The 20,775-nt window shown below is 40.5% G+C and overlaps 1 protein-coding gene across 4 annotated transcripts in view; it reads right to left on the bottom strand.

The window, feature by feature from the left end:
- The window catches only part of LOC126418141 (serine/threonine-protein phosphatase 6 regulatory ankyrin repeat subunit B-like), a 352,754-nt gene that overhangs the window by 186,129 nt on the left and 145,850 nt on the right, over positions 1 to 20,775 (bottom strand). For all 4 annotated transcript variants that reach the window (XM_050085172.1, XM_050085171.1, XM_050085170.1 and 1 more), the window contains exons 5-6: positions 7,239 to 7,547; positions 3,377 to 3,472 (exon numbers count right to left, since the gene is read on the bottom strand). In XM_050085172.1, the coding sequence (XP_049941129.1) occupies positions 3,377 to 3,472; positions 7,239 to 7,547 (405 nt within the window). The remainder of the gene's footprint in view (positions 1 to 3,376; positions 3,473 to 7,238; positions 7,548 to 20,775) is intronic.

Raw genomic sequence — 20,775 nt, 5'->3', positions numbered from 1 at the left:
TCTTTTTATACTGAAATAAACGGATATATCTTATAATAGCCTTTACTTTCAAATATTCACCATATCTTTCCTTTGCTATAGATCCTTTGTATGACCTTGAGTGAAAACTGTGGGAGCTGTCATAAAAAAGTAAGAAGTGGGATGAATTACGGGAACTACAGTAAATTGTTTCACTACAGTAGAAGGGGGCTGGGGGAGGGACATACCAGGGAGAACTCTGGAGAAGTCACCAACGCACTCTCCTGGAACTGCAAAATATGCAGCAGAAATAGGTCAACAGAGGAGCACAAAAGGAAGATCTGTACTCTTCAGGCACATTTGGATCAAGCTCGAAGAGAGCGAGTGAGGATTCAGTAAGGCAGTGATGAGGGGTGTTGTTGGGAACTGGAAGCTGGTAGGAAGGCCAGCGGGAGGAGAGTATGGTCTGACAGTTTTGCCGTGTCTACCAACAACAGGTTCCAACTGCCAGACAAGAAGGGAGAGGTGCTTCAAGATGGTGTACAAGTATGAAATGTGCCGTAGGCTCTGCACATGAGTAGGAAGGATAGGGAAGTAGCAAATCTTAGGCAGAAGGGACTACTCCATATTTGTGTGGTGTCTATTCTGTCAAACGTGTCCGACAGAACAGTCACCACACATATATACATTTAAAAACCCCTGAAGTTACATGGATGATGCTGAGACAAGTTATTTAATGTAAGACACATGGGGCTGCAAATGGTGGGAAATACCCCAAAAGCAGATGACAAATGTTGAACGTGTGACGTCACTAGATGACACAGCTCGCCACACGTGCAGCAGTTGGGCTTCTCGATCATACTCTTGCTGGTAGGGGGCATTGCTACACATCACTCTTCTATGCAACTCTGTATTCATAAATGTAAACTGATTCATCGTAGTCTTAAATTACCACTACCAAGAGCACTATCATATTGCATCAGGTAATGCAATAATGAAAACAGAGTACCCTAGCAGAGCGATGTGTAGTATCTTTCCATAATAGTGAGGGTAGGATCAACAAGCCTAGATGCTTTATGTATGGGTAGGTATGTTACATGGTGATGTCACAAGTTCAACATTTGTCATCCACCTTTGAGGTATTTCCAAACTTTTTGGCCCCCTCTGTCTTGTATTAAATTACTCATCTCAGCATCACCTACATTGCTCTGGGGGGTTTTAGATGTTAATAAGAACCACCCTGTAAAGTATATCCGTAGGCATGATTGCCTTCATAATTTCAGTGCAGATGCCCAACAGAATCTGTGCCTCTTGCAGGAATACAGGTCTAGGTGCGAGCGAGCAAGTATGTGATAGGACAGTGGATGCTACTAGTGTTGACAAGTTGAAAATCTGGGTTGGATGGGAAGCATGTTCAGATGGCCAAGGCAACTGCTCATGTTAATTGGGAGATCTGGGGTTGAGTCCCAGTTTGGCACAAATTTTCAACTTTCACTATCGAATTATTTCAATGCCTAAATGTGCCTGGTGTTGGTCTCTCCTTCAAGGACAAGAGCACTGCTGCCAGGTAATAGTCATGGAAGAGGTGTTGCCTGTGAGTTAAAGTAAAAGTTAGGGGAGGAGTATCAGATACCAACATTTTCGAGTGTTGGGCTAGACCAGGTGATTGAGGGTTTAACACCCTTGTGTAACAATTTCAAAAAAGATGATCAGGTTGTGACAGTGGGTGGAGCAGGGCACAGCTTGGATGGGTACAAGATGTACCACAACAGTGGTGAATTGAATAAGATGCTTCCCTAACTGGTAGCAGCAATGTGAGAATGGTTTAGCTGTTACATCAGCATGACTGGCCTCATTTTGGCAGTGTTTTATGGCAAGTCAGTGAGCAGCTGGAGATTGTGCTGATGACTGCTGATCAGGAATGCATCACACTGGTGCCAGTGGGGACTGTCGGGTGATAGGACTACAATACGCATGGTCTGCACCTTAACAGGACTGGGAAAGGGAGGTTATGGACTTAATTACTGAGAGTACAGTGGGTGGGTGGGCACTACATATGGTCAAATAACTGTTGTCATAGACAGGTGGACTAGGAAAAACGATGACAACACACTCCCCTCCCTTAAGAGTAACTTAAACAGTTTTTGGGCTTTCCTCATCCTGTATGCAGAAGATGGAATGTACCACGCAGGTGTGGGCATACCCCATAGAAATTTTCTCAGCATTATCTATTATTCAAAAAAACATGCAGTACATCAAAAATGTTCACCAGCATGGTGTTAAGCTAGAGCAATGCTGTAGAGATACTGAAAAATAGCCCATTGTGCTACCACCACGTGAATGTGCAAATGCTTACTATAGAACTACCTTAAAGGGTGGAGGATCACATATTTATATCAGAGGTGGCACACATTTTGAAGTTACATCAGATCTGATCACAATTAGTGCAGACAGACATTTTGAATTTGTGGCTGTTGACCTAACAAAGCTACACATTAATTAATGTTAATACCAATCATGAATAAATATCCTTCAAGCTGACTTAATATTATTTTGAGAAAAGAATTGTTCAAATGATCTGTGGAGAATGAAACTAACTAATTACCTTACATGAGATGTAATAATTTGCATATGTAAACATGTAGTACAGTTCTGTCAATGTGGTGTTCATTGCACGCTGCCTTCATGGTGCTGCAGATACATAAGGCAGATACATACAACAGAGCCATCTCAGACAGATTCCACATGAGCTTATCATCTGTATTTGAAACATAAGAATTATCAAGACTGCCAGCCACAAATATCTGCTACAGTTCACAGTCCTCAATACAGCAGGAACTACTTCTGTAAATGTCAACTTGAGAATAGATCACTACTCAACAACATAAATATAAAAATAGATAATTTTCAGCTGAGATTTCTGATGACATTATTTAGCCAAAGGCTATAAAACACCCCCTCCCTGCCCACCAACCCTCTTCCATATCCAGCCACAAAGCGTTTTTGAGAAGGACTTTGCCTGACATCTCAGCTGCTATCTTTCTCTTCTATACACATGTTTCCTGCTCACTGCCTATTTTTATTATGTGGCTACAGATTGACCCTCACTTTTGTATTTCAACTGTATAACAAATGGAGAAAAATTAATGCAATGATTATTATGAAGCAGTACATTCTGCGTGTACTTGTGAATCATTTGGAAAGCTGTTGAAAATACTCTCTAAACCCCAGATGACATATCATCTAAACTGAAGAGACTTCTTGTCACCTACAAGAGGGCTGTAGAGAAATATCATGTCAGGTACTATTTTGAAAACATAAAAGCTCAAGGTATATATTGTTTTTTTTACAAGTAACTGAAAATAATTAAGATATAAAATTATAAACAGTACTGAAAACTTTGTGGTTACTGCCTTACCTCATAACAACTTGCAGCCGCATGTAAAATTTGATTAAGTACATCTTTGCTATAATGTGAAAAACTAGCTCCAGCCTCTAACAGCAGCCATGTTTCCTGAAATAAAATTAGAGACTGTAAATAAATCATTTCCTTAAAATGAGACACATTAAGTTACAGAGAGGCATAATTAACTGACACTTACATAAAGCTTTCGGCCACAGCCTTCATCGGCAAAATAGAAACACTCACCATTCATACACAGAAGTAACCACACCTCATGTACACATGACTGCCAGCTCCAGCATCTCAAGCTGAAATTCAGCTGTCACACGGGATCCAAGCAGCAATCTGGAGTGCGTGGGGAAGGGGAAGGGACAGTAGTGTATGGATGGGGAGAGAGAGACAAATGCTGTCTGGTGGAGTCTGCAGGGATTAGAATGTCAACAGGCACTGCAGCAGGAGGTTGTGAGGCAGGGGGTGGGGAAAAAAGCAGCAATAAAGGAGAGGAGTGGGGAAAGACAGGCCGATGAGTTGACAGGGGCGGCAACTAAACAGAGTGGGAGATGAGAATGGGGAGGAGATGACAGGTCATTGGGGGGGGGGGACTATTGGTTGAAGGTTGTGGAGTCAGTATGTTACTGTAGGTGGAGATCGGGATACTTATGGGAGCAGAGAATGTGTTGTAAGAATCCATATCTACACCTACATACATACTCCACAAGCCACTATATGGTGCATGGCAGAGGGTACCCTGTACCATACTAACCATTTCCTTTCCTGTTCACTCGAAAATAGAGCAAGGGAAATATGACTCTCTACATGTCTCCATATGAGCTATATTTTTTTGTATCTTATCTTCATAGTCCTTGTGTGGAATGTGTGTTGATGGCAACAGAATCATTTGGGAATCAGCTCCAAATGCCAGTTCTCTAAATTTTCTCAATAGTGTTTTTCGAAAAGAACATTGGCTTCCCTCCAGAAATTCCCAGCTGAGTTCCCACAGAATCTCCATAACACTTTCATGCCATTCGAACCTAGCAGTAACAAATCTAGCAGCAGTCGAACCTGATAGGGATTTGGCATGTTTGGAAAGCTGGCCGCACAAAGCTGGTACTATAAAATGCCAAATCTCTAGTCAGGTTCAGATTCATTGATGACATCTTCATGATTTATACTCAAGTCTAACACAGGCTATCTTCATTCCTTCACAATCTCAAAACCTTCTCTCACATCCACTTCACATGGTCTTCCTCAACCCCACATCCCACCTTCCTAGATGTTGACCTCCTCCTCTCCAACAGCTCCATCTGCACCCCTGTCCACATTAAACCCACCAACCACCAACAGTACCCGCATTTCAACAGCTGTCAACACTTTCACACCAAAAAATATCCACAATACAGCCTGGGCATATCTGCAGTGACAAGAACTCCCTTGCTCAGTATTCTTGGGTCTCACCAAGGCCTTCACAGGCAGCCACTATCCCCCAGACCTAGTCCACAAATAGATCTCCTGTACCATTTCCCCTCACACCCCTAACCCTCCCAACACTCCCAAGAACCAGCCACAAAGGAGTGTCTCTTCATCAACCAGTTCCACTTTGGAATGGAACAGCTGAACCACATCCTTCGCCAGGGCTTCGATTACCTGCCATCATGCCCTAAAATGAGGGACATCCTGCCAGAAATACTTACCACCCCTCCTAAAGTGATGTACTGTCACCCACCTGACCTCCACAACATCCTATCGACCCCTACGCTGCTCCCAATCCCAACCCCTTGCCACAAGGATCACATTCCTGTGGAAGATCCAGGTGCCAATCCACCCATCCAGCACCTCCTATTGCAGACCTGTCACAGATTTATCCTACCTCATCAGGGGCCAGGCCACTTGTGAAAGCAGCCATGTCATTTACCAGCTCTGCTGGAATCATTGCAAAGCTTTTTATATTGGTATGACTATGGTATGACTATGCCCAACCAGTCATGTTAGTCGATGATACTTCAATACTCCTTGAAAAACAAAATGTGGGAGAAATTCCGGATGGTGTTATACACACTAAATAACCTAGATACATGGTTTCAACAAAATGGCCTTAAATTTAACTTTTCAACAAAATGGCCTTAAATTTAACTTTTCAAAGACCCTGTTTATTCAATTTAGAACCAAACAATCAAAAATCAGCGACATCAGTACTGTACATAAAAACCAAATTATGGATGAAGCTCAGTCTATTAAATTCTTGGGACTAAACGTGGACAAAAATCTAACCTGGCAAGCACATATAAATTATTTAACTACAAAATTAAACAGCCTTGCCTTTGCAATGGATATACTATCTGGTATAACAGACTTAAGCTGCAGAAAAGTAGTGTACCACAGTTACTTTGAATCCATAATTGGATATGGTTTAATTTTGGGGGGAAATTCAAGCTACATGTGACGAATTCTGCTAGATCAAAAAAGAATTGTTAGGAAAATGTGTGATGTCATTCCTAGAACATCCTGGCACCAATTATTCAAAAACCTAAAAACATTATCTATCCCTGAATTGTACATATTTGAAATTATAATGGATATGAGCTAATGGAAGAAAACCATTTCAAATATTTGTACAACAATAGACACAAAGAAAATTTCATGCTTCCACCACATCACTTAAAACTTTACCAACAGACACCCCAGTGCATGGGAATGAAAATTTACAATAAACTCCAGGGTAAAGATACACTGAGCATAGAGATAGGTTCACTGAAGAGAAAACTATATGATCTCCTGGTGGAAAAATGCTACTACTCAGTTGAGGAATTTATGAATGTTGAAACTGTCATTTGATTAGTGTAACTGTTTAATATTATAGCATTGTGTATGATATTGTATACATATATAAAGGTACTGTACTATTCATCATATGAAAATCAATTAAATAATATTACTATGTCCAATATCAACCTATACTGATAAGAAGTAGTGTTAGGGAATTATGTAATTATGTATATCATGAGTCTAAAATTGATGTGTCTCCTGTACAGCATGGTCGGATGATCTGTAAATGTATGTTATCAGACAAATAAAATACAAATACAAATACAAATACAGATAGAACAACCAGGGATTTTTGGAATCTGATCTGTGGCAGTAAACAAAAGTTTATCAAAACAGTCATCACTTAAGCCAATGCCAGCCACGTCATATGTTATGTGCAGAATTAAGAAAAAATTAATTTAAAAATGTTTCTCTTGGTGTATACAAGTCATCTTGCTCTCTCATGCAGTACATAGAAATTAAGATAGTAAAACATATGAAGTCATAACTGTTAGAACCTGTGCTTCATATGTAAAAATAACACTATCAACATTACAATGTTCCTGCTTGCTGTTTATAATACTGTATGCTATTCATGTTGACTGTGTTGTAATATGTAATTTTCTATTGTTTTATCCTATGTAATATGTATTTCTGTGTTGACTTATCCCACATCAGTTGTACAAGCTTCTGTATTGATCTGATACATGGGACAAATAAATAAAAAAATAAATAATCTATTTATTTAATCACGCCAGTTTCATACTCCAGAACCTGCTTTGTCACACATTAACAATGTAACTTTCCTTGCACAAAATGAAATTTTTGCTTCATTTAGATCACTTTTTTGCTACACACTTGTTTCAATGCACGATTTTGTAAACATGATATTCTTTAGCTATACTGTTCCTCTTCCACCCTACTGTTATTAATGAGCTGAAAAAGTTAGATTTACCCAAAATTTGCCAGAGTTTTGTGTCATTTCTTCCCTTTTTCAGAGACAGATGACGAGAAGATAAGGAACTGAATTATGCTAATCCAAAAGATACTCCACATATTAAAATGAGTCCCTCACCCGTTGAAGTTCTTCCTCTAATGTTATATCCAAAGCTGTCTTGCCATCTTTACCACGCATGTCAGGATTTGCACCTCCCTTCAGAAGAAGTTCTAGTACGCAAGGCATATCAGAACTGTACCGAAAAAATGAGAGTGCGTGTATTATAGCAGGTTGCCCTTTCTTATCGATGCCATCTCCAAAACTGAGACACCTTTTCTGCAAGCATGTAAAATTATTTGTAGATCCAAGTGCTCTGTGGAGTGCTATTCTGCCAATCACATCAACAGCTGCAGTGTCTGCACCGGCATCAAGAAGGAGCTTGAAGCACTGCAGAGGAAAGAAGAAGAATTAATGCATTTTACAAATAAGTATTTCAAAATATTCTTAGAGGAAAATAATGTATATTTTTTTAGCTAGTGGATAAGCTGAACTTTTATTGCCTCAAAAAGTGCAGCTACCAATTCTAAAAATCAGCAAAAAGTGGTGCATTCTCTAGAACTGGTAAATAGGCTGCTGTTTGCAGAATCAGTTATATATTTTAACCATTTTTTTATAATTAAAGTGTCTAAATAAACACACTCCATGGGCCAAGACTGAGGATGGACATTCATTGTATTACATCAAGCAGGCAGTATTCTGATACATATTCATTTTGTGGAAAAATCCAGTTTGACTGAAGAGAAAAAATATCTATCTCCATCCATCATAGGGTGAAGCCTTCAATGCAGAATACTGTCAAATGATCATTCACCAAACACAAAGAAATTCTGGCAATATGTAACGGCTGTTAGAGGCACCATAGTTTGTGTTCAGGAACTGAAATTGAGGATAGCAAAGCAAAATCTGAAATGTTTAACTCTGTTTTCAAATGTTCCTTTACAAAGGAAAACCCAGAAGAATTGCCCCAATTTAAAAGTGTGTAAAATCAGTATTAGTGGTGGTGTTGAGAAACAGCTGAAATCATTAAAACTGAACTAAGCCCCAGGGTCTGAAGGAATCCCTCGAACAAAAAACTGTGCCCAGTAGTTGGAAGAAAGCACAGGTAACACCCATCTACAATAAGAGTAGTAGAAGTTATCCACAAAACTATCATCCAGTATCTTGACTTTGATTCATTGTAGGATCTTAGAAGATATTCTGAGCTCAAACATAATGAGATATCTCAAACAGAGTGACCTCCTCCATGCCAACCAGCATGTATTCCGAAAATATCAATCATGTGAAACTCAACTCTCACTTTTCTCACACGACATATTGAATGTTTTGGATCAAGACAGGTAGACACAGTATTTCTCGATTTCTGAAAAGCATTTGTCTCAGTACCAAACATATCCTTGATCATATTGGGTGTCAAGTGAAATTTTTGACTGGATTGAGGACCTTTTGGTAGGGAGGACACAGCATGTTATCTTAGGTGGAGATCTTGATAAGATTTCAAAGTGGTGCAAATATTGGCAACTTGCTTTAAATGTTCAGAAATGTAAAACTGTGCACATAAAAGAGAGAGAGAGAGAGAGAGAGAGAGATAACGTAATATCCTATGACTATAGTATCAACGAGTCACAATTGCAATCAGTTAACTCATACAAATATCTGTGTGTAACACTTTGTAGGGATATGACACTGAATGATCACATAGGCTTAGTTGTGGTATAGCAGGTGGTGGACTTAGGTTTATTCGTCGTATACTGAGGCAGTGCAATAAATCTACAAAGGAGATTTCTTATAAATCATGCATGCGATTGGTCCTAGAAAAATTGCTCAAGTGTGCGGGACCTGTACGAAACAGGACTAACAGGGGATATTGAACATATACAGATAAGGGCAATGCAAATGGTCAGAGGTTTGTCTAATCCATAGGATAAGGTCACAGAGATGCTGAAGAAACTAAATTGGCAGACTCTTAAAGATAACATGAGCAATCCCAAGAAATTCTACTAACAAAGTTTGAAAAAGCAGCTTTAAACAATGATTCTATGAATATACTACAACCCCGTATGTACTGCTCACGTGAAGACAAGATCAGAATAATTACATCATGCACAAAGGTGTTGAAACAATCATTCTTCCCACACTCCATAAGTGAATTGAATGGGAAGAAATCCTAATAACTGGTAGAATGGAATGTATCCTCTGCCATGCACTTCACAGAGGTTTGCAGCGTATAGACATAAATTAGATGCAGACAGAGTCTAGTTGTAAAAAAATCCAAATGTAAGTAGGAATTCACAGAAAGAGACAAGTATTTTCATATGTGTGTATTCACAAACTGATGATTATATTTACAGAAAAATATGACTTCTATATGAGTTTCGCTATATTCATTACATCTGCAATTTTTATGGCATGCTATGGGAATGAATTTGAGAGATAAAGTTAGAAGCAATGAAATCTAAACTTAAAACTGCCAATATTTATCGGGAAAAATCAATGGGTTTCATATCCACAAAAGAAGAGCTGTGAGCACTTCCCATGAGAAATTCATTTTCACCAGTTCAAAGAAAGGTCCATAACTTAGTCTTAGTGTTACAAGGAAACGAACAAAGAAACAGCCTTAAAAGTATATAACCACTTCACTTTTAAATTAAAAGGATGACTAATACTGAAAGCTTTCAAACAAATAGGAAATATTTTTACTTGACAAATCCTTGTCCTCCATAGATTAATTTCTGAGCAGACAATATGTATGTGGTTAGGTTACACTAAATAAGTTTCGTTATAGATTAAAACTAAAAGAAAACACCAGTTATGTAAACTGCCCTCATGTAGTGACGTGTCTGCAGATAAAATGTACCTTAAGTCTAGTTTACACAACAACATTGAGTTGTGCCACTCGTTGCATGGAATGAGTTGCACGCAAGTGTAGACATGGCGACACCAGAATACACTTCAGTTTCAACGTTTTGTGGGTCCCTGTGACGTGTCTGAAATGAAACTTTTGGCGGCTGCACATCGCACAAGTTGTGATGGAGTAAAAGCTTTTTGTGTAAAATTGCTGCATAAGAAAAAAATAGGAAACATGTTTCTATTCGTGACTGGATGAAGAAAAGACATCAGCTTGGTTGCTCAGCATCCTTGCTGAAATAATTTATAACAGAAGACCCAAGAAGTTCTTTTAATTATCTTAGAATGTCACCAGAACTGTTCATGTTTCCTCTAAATAGAGTTAGTTATTCGATAAGGAATATAGGTATTGTAATACATGCAGCACTGTCGCCAGAAATGAAATTACATATCACATTGCATGCATTACAATCGTGAACACTCAGCATGCTATAAGATACTGTTTTAGTTGGTGATGACTCTTTTTCATTAACACCAATAATTATTAACATTAACAGTAATAATTATTAACATTAGCAACAATAATTATTCGAAGCAGGCGGCATTAAGAAGAGAATGGCTTGCAAACTACTCTCTTGAAGATAGATCTGTACAGTGGCAATATTTCAAAATTCTAACAAATGTGAATGGGGAGCACTGCAGCAACATTTTAAATAGATCAATATTAAAAAAGAATGAAGCTTCCTGAATTTGTATAGCCTTCCCTCCTGTCAACAAAATTCCTTAGCAAAGAGTTGGCCAACTCGAATGATGGGATTTTAGTCTTGTAGACGAGAGCATTGCCACAGCTAGAATTACACTCGCTTGTATTTTTCTTAATTCAATAAATTTTGCCTTGCAGCTCAGATAATGTCAAACCATCTACGTTATGATCACCTCAGCGGCAGCAATATATTGCTTATTTTTGTAATCAGCATCACTGAAATCCCACAAACATCTATGCAAAGCATAGATACCCAAAAAGTGAACATTATTCTCCATTCCCCATTTCATATTTAAGCTTGTTTACACCCTACGAACACACATAACCTCAAAACTCATGCAACTAGTGTTGCCAGAGTTGGAACACGCCAAAAGCGTTTAGTTTCAACAATGAGTTGCACAAATGCAGGGCGCGCATGCGTAGTGACCAGTAGGGTAGATGCCTGCAACCTAGTGTCATCGTGTAAGCTAGGCTTTAGTTGTGAACCTAGTGATAATGTTCTACATCATGACAAGCTGCAGCGAATATGATCTGTGGAACATGCAAATAAACTAAAACTAAATCAAGCTCAGCCAGATACAAAAATAGTTTCATTAATTCTGAAACAGTATTTAGTTCGGCCTCGTATGGGGGAAGAAGAATTATCTGGTCGTTATGCTCCTGAATTAATGTTAAAATGGACTACAATGAGAGTGTATAAAAACAAAATTAGGCGTATTTCTATAGTACTCTAATTGAAACTCATAGTTTTCTAATACTGTCTGTTAGGCAACATTGAGAGACCAATTACTGTGTTAAAATACCCACCTATCTTGAACAAATGACATGTATGATCACCAGGCTCATCAGGAACTGGTGAAGTGTGTCATGCCTTTAAGAAAAGTAATCTGTTCTATGCTAAACATTGTCATGCACTTACTAGTCGAAAAGTTCCAATTCACTCATTTATTCATGCATGAATTCCACTGTGAAGGAAAATGATCAGCAGAGTGGAATGAGTTAAGTTATACTTCAATTTTACAACTACCGGCAACCTGTTTACATTGACAGTTATGGGAATTACTCCTAATATAAAAAGAAAGATATTTTTTATGTGACAAAAATGTCGCAGGTACAGTATTTTCTCACTAGGGGTCCCTGAAAGGTTTGACACTGGACTTACCTTAGGCTAATATTTATTGTTGTTTTGACTGCTACATACGAAAAAGAATGACACTGGAATTAGCTTTACAAAATATTATATCTTATTATGAGTGGGGATAAGTTTCCATTACTGCTAGTAATATCCATCAATAGACAATTACATGATTATTGTTACATTCTGTTGTGCATATATGAAATTCTCTACTGATTTTTACAGGTTCTTGATGGTTCTGAGTTAGCTGACATGTGTCTCATTTATGGAAAGGCATGATGCAACTGTTGAGCAGCAACACTCCTGCACACTGAACAATTTCCAGGGAGGAGGTTATCAAATCATTTCATATTTCAAGGACTTGATGGCTGTCTTTGTGAAACAGGATCCCTATGACCAGGCTGATGAGAAACTGGCATACCTCGCAGTCTGCAAACCATTCACTTTGATGAAGCTGTGTTACAGCAAACTAAGGACAAGCCTAGCAACAGAACACAGCTCACATCCACGAAACTTAAATACATACCTCCAATGTCAATGTGTAGAGGATATTTATGTATTTATTTAGTGCCCTTGTTGTCACATTCATGATATTGGACTTGTCAAAGTACAAAACAGTATAAAATATTATATACTTACATCATGTACAAAATTTTATCATTCGTGTCAACACAACTTTATAACAAAACAATATTCTGCTTAATTAGATTCTAAAATTCTCCCCAATTCTATCTAGTACCTCCTCATTAGTTATGTGATCTACCCATCTAACCTTCAGCATTCTTCGGTAGCACCACATTTTGAAAGCTTCTATTCTCTTCTTATCTAAACTATTTATCGTCCATATATTCATATGGTTGAATTTTATGAGAGCTGCATTTTCAACATACTATTTCTCTTGAACTGTTTGTAGCTATATTTTCTGCTATATTTAAGAAATGATTAACACATTTGCTACCTGTGTTTCATCATTTACAGCCCTTCCATTTAGTTCAATAGTGATGTTACCCTGTTCTTTGACCAGTTGTTCTCTCTTTTGTTTCACTGCATTCCATATGGCCTTAAGTCAGTCATCGAAAATACTGATTTCTGGCATTATGTGCATATTACTTGATTTTTAATCAATCTTTCTTAGTAATTTTGAGTGGTTTTTGTAATGTGAAACTTCTGCGGGATCTCTATTTGTTCCTGCAACAGCTACATTTCCCTTTTCCTTTCACAAGATACTTTAATCCCTCTATGTGGAAAGCTGTTTTCAAATAATGATATGAATTTATCATGGAATGGATTACATTTTATAGCAGAATTTGGTTCATTATAAATTTCATCCCAGGCCAACTCTTGTAAAACGCTCTCAAAAACATTTATTCTGGAGTCATTAATTAACATTTCCACTGAAGAGTATCTACATTGTAAGGCAATATCTTATTTATCCTAATGAACTGTGCATGATGATCGGAGAGAGCATTTGTTTCTGAGTAGACAGTTATTTTCTTGCTTTGAGCTTCATCAAAGAAAACATTATCAATTAGGGTCCCACTGTCTCTATTGACTCATGATGGAAAGTTAGTTACTGAGGTCAAATTGTAGGAGCCAGATAACATTTCCAGATAATTTTTCTATCAGAATCCTTTAGAAAACCTTTGTTGAAATCACCACAGATTATTAACTGCTTGCGGCTGTCTGACAGAGAGCACATTAAGGAATCCAGATTCCTCCTAAATGGTTCAAAATGTCACAGGGGAGATCTATATACAGTTACAATTGAAAGTGGCTAATTTTTTAGTATCAATTCACAAGCAAACACTTCTATGTGCTGATCACTACAAAATCTACTTGTCACAATGTTTTTGAACTTGTATTCCATCTTAAGGGATGTGAAACTTCTCTTTTTCCAGTATTAGTTCTATATGACTAAGGCTGCGTTCACACTGCCGGCCGGGCCGAGCCGAGCCTGGCCGGGCCGCCGCCCGCTTCGATATCAAACACATGGTTTTGAATTGCTGTGTTCACACTGGCGGCCGGGCCGCGCCGACACGGCGTGAGCCTCCCGGAGCCGAGCCGGCGACATTCCGAGTGTTTAATATTGCCGGCGAGCGCCGACCGCAGGCGCGAGCCTGTGGAGCAGCACTACAGCTTCTGCACTACACGCATCACACGTCTCCCTTCTGCTTTCATCACAAGTGTGACTGCACACGTCTTTCATTTCACAATCAGTGAGGAAAAATTACGTTTATTATAATGATACATGCGAAATTACTTTTATTTCATTTATTTAATCTACCGTATTTACATGCATTTACAACAATAGCTTGCCAGCGATCGCGGCATTGCCGCCACTGAATAGTTCGCATTTACTTGTAAACGGAGACAGATATGAGTGTCACTGAGGGGCGGAAATGTGTCCCTACCAGATGATAATGCATTGTAAAGTCATGCTGTGGCAGTTCCTTATCAGTGGAAATAGAACCACTGAGTCAAAGGGCATTACCTCAAAACTCTTCGCCTATCAATCTGTCTATCTTACAAGGTAATGAAAAGAATTCTGTGAGGTCATCAGTGGCTCCACATGATGAACCGTCACCACTGCCAAGCGCTGCATCATGAAGAAAAAAGTTGTAAAATTCTGAAGGAGTATTTCTGCGATTCTTCGTTGAAGGCACAGCAAGACATTACCCAAAATGACGAAGCTAATTACTTCCTAATGGTTCTCAGGAGTCCCATAAACTCTCTTCCCCTCAGAAGTAAGCGTATGTGAAATTTAAAATACAAATGCATGACTACAATTAATTGGAGGTAGTGAATGCTGTACAAAGTTCTACCGCAAACCAAAATGTGTGTACTAACGAATCTTACCTTACCGTTATACACAAATTTTCTTCTGCTGTTATTCTTCTGCGAAAATTTGTGTTCTGATTAGAAACTTTGTCTTGAATGTTCTGCAGCACATACTGAAATGTATTATGATTCATTATGTAATTTGAATAAAATTTTTCAGGATAGTTTTTAAGTTCTTCATATAAATAAAAAAACTCTCCTAAATGTCTGTCGCTATTTATGGGATGAATCCATAACCTCCTAGTTCTTCTGTACTTCATAACTCGACGAGTTACTGCAGAGTCAAAACAATACCAATAAAAGAGTGAAGACATTGTTCTACACGACAGCACAGACTAGCTAAAGGCGAGCAACTGTTGACTGCAGCTGCGATTTCTACTGACTTGCTTGTCAGCTGTCGAAGGGTGGGGATCTTTTTAAATTTATTTATTTGGCCTCCGACCAGCCATTTAGCCAAAGAGTGGGGATTACCTTGACAATGCAGCGCAGCCCGCCAAGGAAGAAAAAAAAACAATGAAGAACAATGAAACGCACATCTGTGCCGATCTACAGTAGTTTCATTAACTCTCCATTATTTTTTCTGTCAAAGTAGACAACGAGACTACAGAATTGCGCTTCAGTTATCTTTTAGTTCGAAATACGAAATGTACATCATACTAATTGTAGGATGGTGATGACAAATAATTGTTTGTCTTTTGTGATGCAACGTGTGGCCAATTATAAAAGCATAGCAGATGATTGTCCAGCAGCCGAGGGAAAAATTCTTATACATTTGGATTTATCTAGAGAATGAGACCATTAAAATAACACGAGGGACCGGCACTAGGTCTGCGCTGATCACTAGTAATTAGTTTTTTTTCTGTCCTGCATTATATGACTACACTAAACCAAGCTGTAACCGCGCGAACTCCGTGGCTTGCGGACGCGGCACTGACGCCACTGAATAGCTCGCATTACTTGAGACCAGAGACAGATATCAGTATCATTATAATTTCAAAAACTTTTTGGTACTTTTAGCTACATTTCATTCCCAACAATGTATGGTCTAAAACGGATCTAACAGCAAGCTACCCGCTACATAACTTTTTCACTACAAGATTTGTAAATCAAGTGCACAACGTTGACAAATAGCATCATTTCACAATGACTGTTAAGAAATATGGAAAGATAAATGATTCAATACGAAGCTAAGATGTTGCACTACCACGTGTACAAAAATCAGATTTTTTAGCCACATACTTTCTTCAAAATCGGTTGGGAAGCGTTACGAAACTAAGAAATCACGCGAAACGAAAAGTAGACTTTTTCTTTTTTCACGACGTAAGTAACGCTTTTAAGGAAAAAATAAGTTCATAAAACGATGTGGCGAAGTCTTATATACCACTAAGAATTTTTAAAACGTGAAAATCGGAGAAGTGGATTTTCCCCCATTTCGCCGTCCCGGCTCGGCGCGGCGCGCAATGTGAATGCACTACTCGTCGGCCTGAGCTGGCTAGGCACGAGCCGAGCCAGCACGCGTCAGCCCGGCCCGGCCCGGCCGGCAGTGTGAACGCAGCCTAAGAATCTAGAGTGTCATCCTTTATAATTTAACTTTTCTAACCAAGTGGTTATGTGGTGCTCAGATAGGCACAGGATGTCTATCTTTTGAGACTTCTCTAAAATTTTCCAAACAGACAGGCAGCTCTTCTACCTTATTACTCTATCCTCTAATATTCTGATTAAATAAGCTAACCTTACTTTTCTGTGCATTCTTAAGTGTTTTGTGTGACTCTTCTGTTATTTTAACCTCTTTCATAATATAGTGCCTGACTCTACATCTACAACTACATCTGCAATGAAAAGCCAAAGAAACTGTACACCTGCCTAATATCATGTAGCCCCCCCCCCCCCCCCCCGCGAGCACGCAGAAGTACTACAACATGACGTGGCATGGATACGACTAATGTCTGAAGTAGTGCTGGAGGGAATTGACACCATGAATCCTGCAGGGCTGACCATAAATCTGTAGGTGTATGAGGGTTTGGAGATCTCTTCTGAGCAGCACATTGCAAGACATCCCAGATATGCTCAATAACCAAAATATCCATGGGTGTACTGCCAGTCTACAGTGTCCAACGGGCACAATATTTCAGTGATCATACATGTCGCCATCATCTGGTGAACTGACAGACTGAGCTCCTGTGAACATACTGGTACGGAGATCCGTACGCTATGGCTGTTCAGGGGGAACTGGGTTCGGTCGCGGCGGCGGCCGATTTAAATACCCTCCGCCCGCGGCGCACTCCCTCTGCCGTCCGCGCCCCGCACCAAGGTCGCGCGATGGAACAGATTGCGATGGCGTCTGAGATGACGTCAGTGTGATGGCTCTGTCCGGCGTGGTCATCACAACTATACGTTTGCTCGATTTACTCTTGATTAACCCAATCGCTGGTTCCCAAGCCATGCTAAGATTATAGCCACAGTCAAGGTTTATGAGGTCGTCATTGGTGCGAATATCGATGGCTTCTCTGACAATGCTGTCCCAGTATCTTGACGTCTGTACCAGAATCCTCATGCGTTCATACTCCATAGTGTGATTTTCCGACAAACAATGTTCAGCGACCGCCAACTTGCTTGGATACATCAGTCGAGTGTGCCTCTGGTGTTCATGGCATCGATCCTCGACGGTACACATCGTCTGACCAATATATGACTTGCCACATTGACACGGAATCTGGTACATGCCAGCCTTCCTCAAACCGAGGTCATCTTTGGCACTCCCCATCAGTGCACGAGTTTATTCAGAGGACAAAACACAGTTCCACCCCGGTGTTTCCTCAAAATGCGGGCGATTTTCCCCGAGAGTGCGCCTGTGTATGGAATAAACGCAGTGCCTACCTCCTCCCTCGTGATTTCATCCATTTCCACAGGTTGTGCTGCAGTGGTTGGGCAGAGAGCACGTTGAATCTGCCACTCTGAGTACTCATTTTTTTGAAATACAGTTCTCACATGTTCCAATTCCTGGGGTAGACTCTCTGCGTCAGAGATAGTGGCACCCTATGTACTAGAGTTTTAAGTACCCCATTCCTCTGTGAAGGGTGGTGGTAGCTGTCTGCGTGCAAATACAGATCAGTGTGCATTGTCTTCCGATACACCCCATGACCTAGGGTGCCATCAGCCCTTCTCTTGACCAAGACGTCAAGGAAAGGTAATTTACCCTCCGTTTCAGTCTCCATGGTGAATTTGATGTTGGGGTGTATGGAGTTTAGATGTGTAAGGAATTCAAGGAGTTTATCCATACCATGTGGCCATATGACGAACATGTCGTCCACGTAATGGGAAAAGCTAGTAGGTTTCCATTCGGATGATGACAGGGCTTCCTCCTCGAAGTTCTCCATGTACAAATTCACTACCACTGGTGAGAGTGGGTTACCCATGGCGATTCCCTCCGTTTGTTCGTAGTATTCTCCATAAAAAAGAAAATACGTGGAAGTCAAGACATGCCTAAAAAGTTCAGTGATTTTCTTGTCGAACTTCTGCCTAATCAATTCTAGTGACTACCACTACAAGAAAACAACGTCAAAACTCACCATGATATCTGACTCATCCAACCTGAAGCTATCAAGGAGTTTAACAAAATCCACAGAATTACGGATGTGATGAGGGCATTTACCCACATAAGGACTTAATATTCCCGTCAGGTATTTGGCCAACAAATATGTAGGTGCCCTGATGTTGCTGAGAATGGGGTGTAATGGTACCCCCTCTTTGTGAACCTTCGGGAGTCCATATAGTCTAGGCGGTACCGGACCTTGGGGTAACAATTTCTTAGCGTCACCCTCTGGTAAATCTGCATCCTTGAGAAGCGACCTCGTCTTGTTCTCCACCTTCTTTGTAGGGTCACCGCTGATCTTCCGGTAGGAATCGTCATTTAGCAGGCTCTGTATCTTATCAGTGTAGTCCTCATGGGAGACAACAACTGTAGCATTGCCTTCGTCAGCCAGTAAGACAACAATTTCAGAGCACTCCCTCAGATCACGAATGGCCGCCCTCTCTTTACTGGTGATATTTGACTTCATCGGCATGGATTTCGCCAACGCACAACAAGTTTCACGACATATTTCCGCAGCTGATTCAGGTGGAAGTCGAGCTGCAACCTGTTCAACAGCACTAACAATTTCTGCGACCGGAGTGAACTTGGGGGTGGGAGTGAAGTTGAGACCTTTCTGCAAAACCAAGACCGCATCATCACTCAACACCATGCCACTCAAATTGATGACAGTCTTGCACGGAACCTGCAGAGATGGTTTGTCAAGGAGACGTGAAAACTTAGCTGTTTGACGTCCCGTTGCCTTCTTATGGGCGGAATCATCTGCAACCCAGGTGACACATCAATCCAATCCCAGGAAAAAGAAGTGAAATTACTAGCCAGTCGCAAATGTAGTTTGAGTAATTCCTGCGAGATAAACTCAAGGCTCCAGCGGGTGAATTGCACTCTCTCATGTACCAATGCGAGGCTGGCTCATTTCCTGATTCTCTTAGCTGCTGCAGAATCGATGTGATGCATAACCTTAGCAAAATTTGGAACAACATTCTTGGAATGACATCTCCTTAGAAAGGCAAGAGTACTTAGCAAACGACATCTACGGTGGCGCAACTTTTCAAATTTTTTCATGCTGTGGTACATCTCCTCCCCGTAAAGGTGTATTATGTGATTCTTAAGTTTCTCCCGGCGTATTTGATAATAAAAATATCCACGGATATACTGCCGGTCTACAGTGTCCAATGGGCACAATATTTCGGCGATCATACATGTCACCATCAGGTGAACTGACGGACTGAGCTCCTGCGAAAGTACTGGTACGGAGATCCGTATGCTATGGTTGTTCAGGGGAAACTGGGTTCGGTCGCGGCAGTGGCTGATTTAAATACCCTCCGCCCGAGGCGCACTCCCTCCGCCATCCGAGCCCCGCGCCCCGTGCCAGTCGCGCGATAGAACAGATTGTGACGGCATCTGAGATGATGCCGGTGTGATGGCTCTGTCCGCCGTGGTCTTCACAACTATACGATAGCGCGGCCGCCACCGCGACCGAACCCAGTTCCCCCTGAACAGCCATAGCGTATGGATCTCCGTACCAGCACGTTCACAGGAGCTCAGTCCATGAGTTCACCTGATGGTGGCAACATGTATGATCGCCGAAATATTGTGCCCATTGGACACTGTAGACCGGCAGTACACCCATGGATATTTTGATTATCAAATATGCCGGGAGAAACTCAAGAATCATATGCTCAATAATGTTCATGTATGAGGAGTTTGGTGGCCAGCGGAAGTGTTTAAATTTCTAAGAGTGTTCCTGGAACCATTCTGTAGCAATTCTGGACGTGTTGGGTGTCACACTGTCCTGCTGGAATTACCCAAGTCTGTCTGAATGTACATTGGACATGAATGGATGCAGGTGATCCGACAGGATTCTTACGTACTTGTCTCCTGTCAGAGTCATATCTAGACATATCACAGGTCCCATATCACTCCAACTGCACACGTATCACACCATTACAGAGACTCCACCAGCTCGAAAAATCCCCTGCTGACATGCAGGGTCCATGGATTTATCAGGTTGTGTTCATACCCATACACGTCCATCTGCTTGATACAATTTGAAATGAGACTCGTCCAACCAGGCAACATGTTTCCAGTCATCAATAGTCCAATGTTGGTGTTGACAAGCCCAGGTGAGGCATAAAGCTTTGTGTCATGCTGTCATCAAGGGTACATGAGTGGGCCTTCGGCTCTGAAAGCCCATACCGATGATGTTTTGTTGAATGGTACATACGCTGACACTTGTTGATGGCCCAGCACTGAAATCTGCAGCAATTTGTAGAAGGGTTGCATTTCTGTCATATTGAATGATTTCCTACAGTTGTCATTGGTCCCGTTCTTGCAGGATCTTTTTCCAGCCACAGCAATGTTGGAGGTTTGATGTTTCACTGGATTCCTAATATTCACAATTCACTCATGAAATGGTCGAACAGGAAAATCCCCCCTTCATCGC

The sequence above is a fragment of the Schistocerca serialis genome, chromosome 1, assembly GCF_023864345.2.
Source record: "Schistocerca serialis cubense isolate TAMUIC-IGC-003099 chromosome 1, iqSchSeri2.2, whole genome shotgun sequence".
NCBI classification, from domain to species: domain Eukaryota; kingdom Metazoa; phylum Arthropoda; class Insecta; order Orthoptera; family Acrididae; genus Schistocerca; species Schistocerca serialis.
The sequence above is the reverse complement of the archived record's forward strand: the minus strand, read 5'-3'. Positions and strand labels throughout refer to the sequence as shown.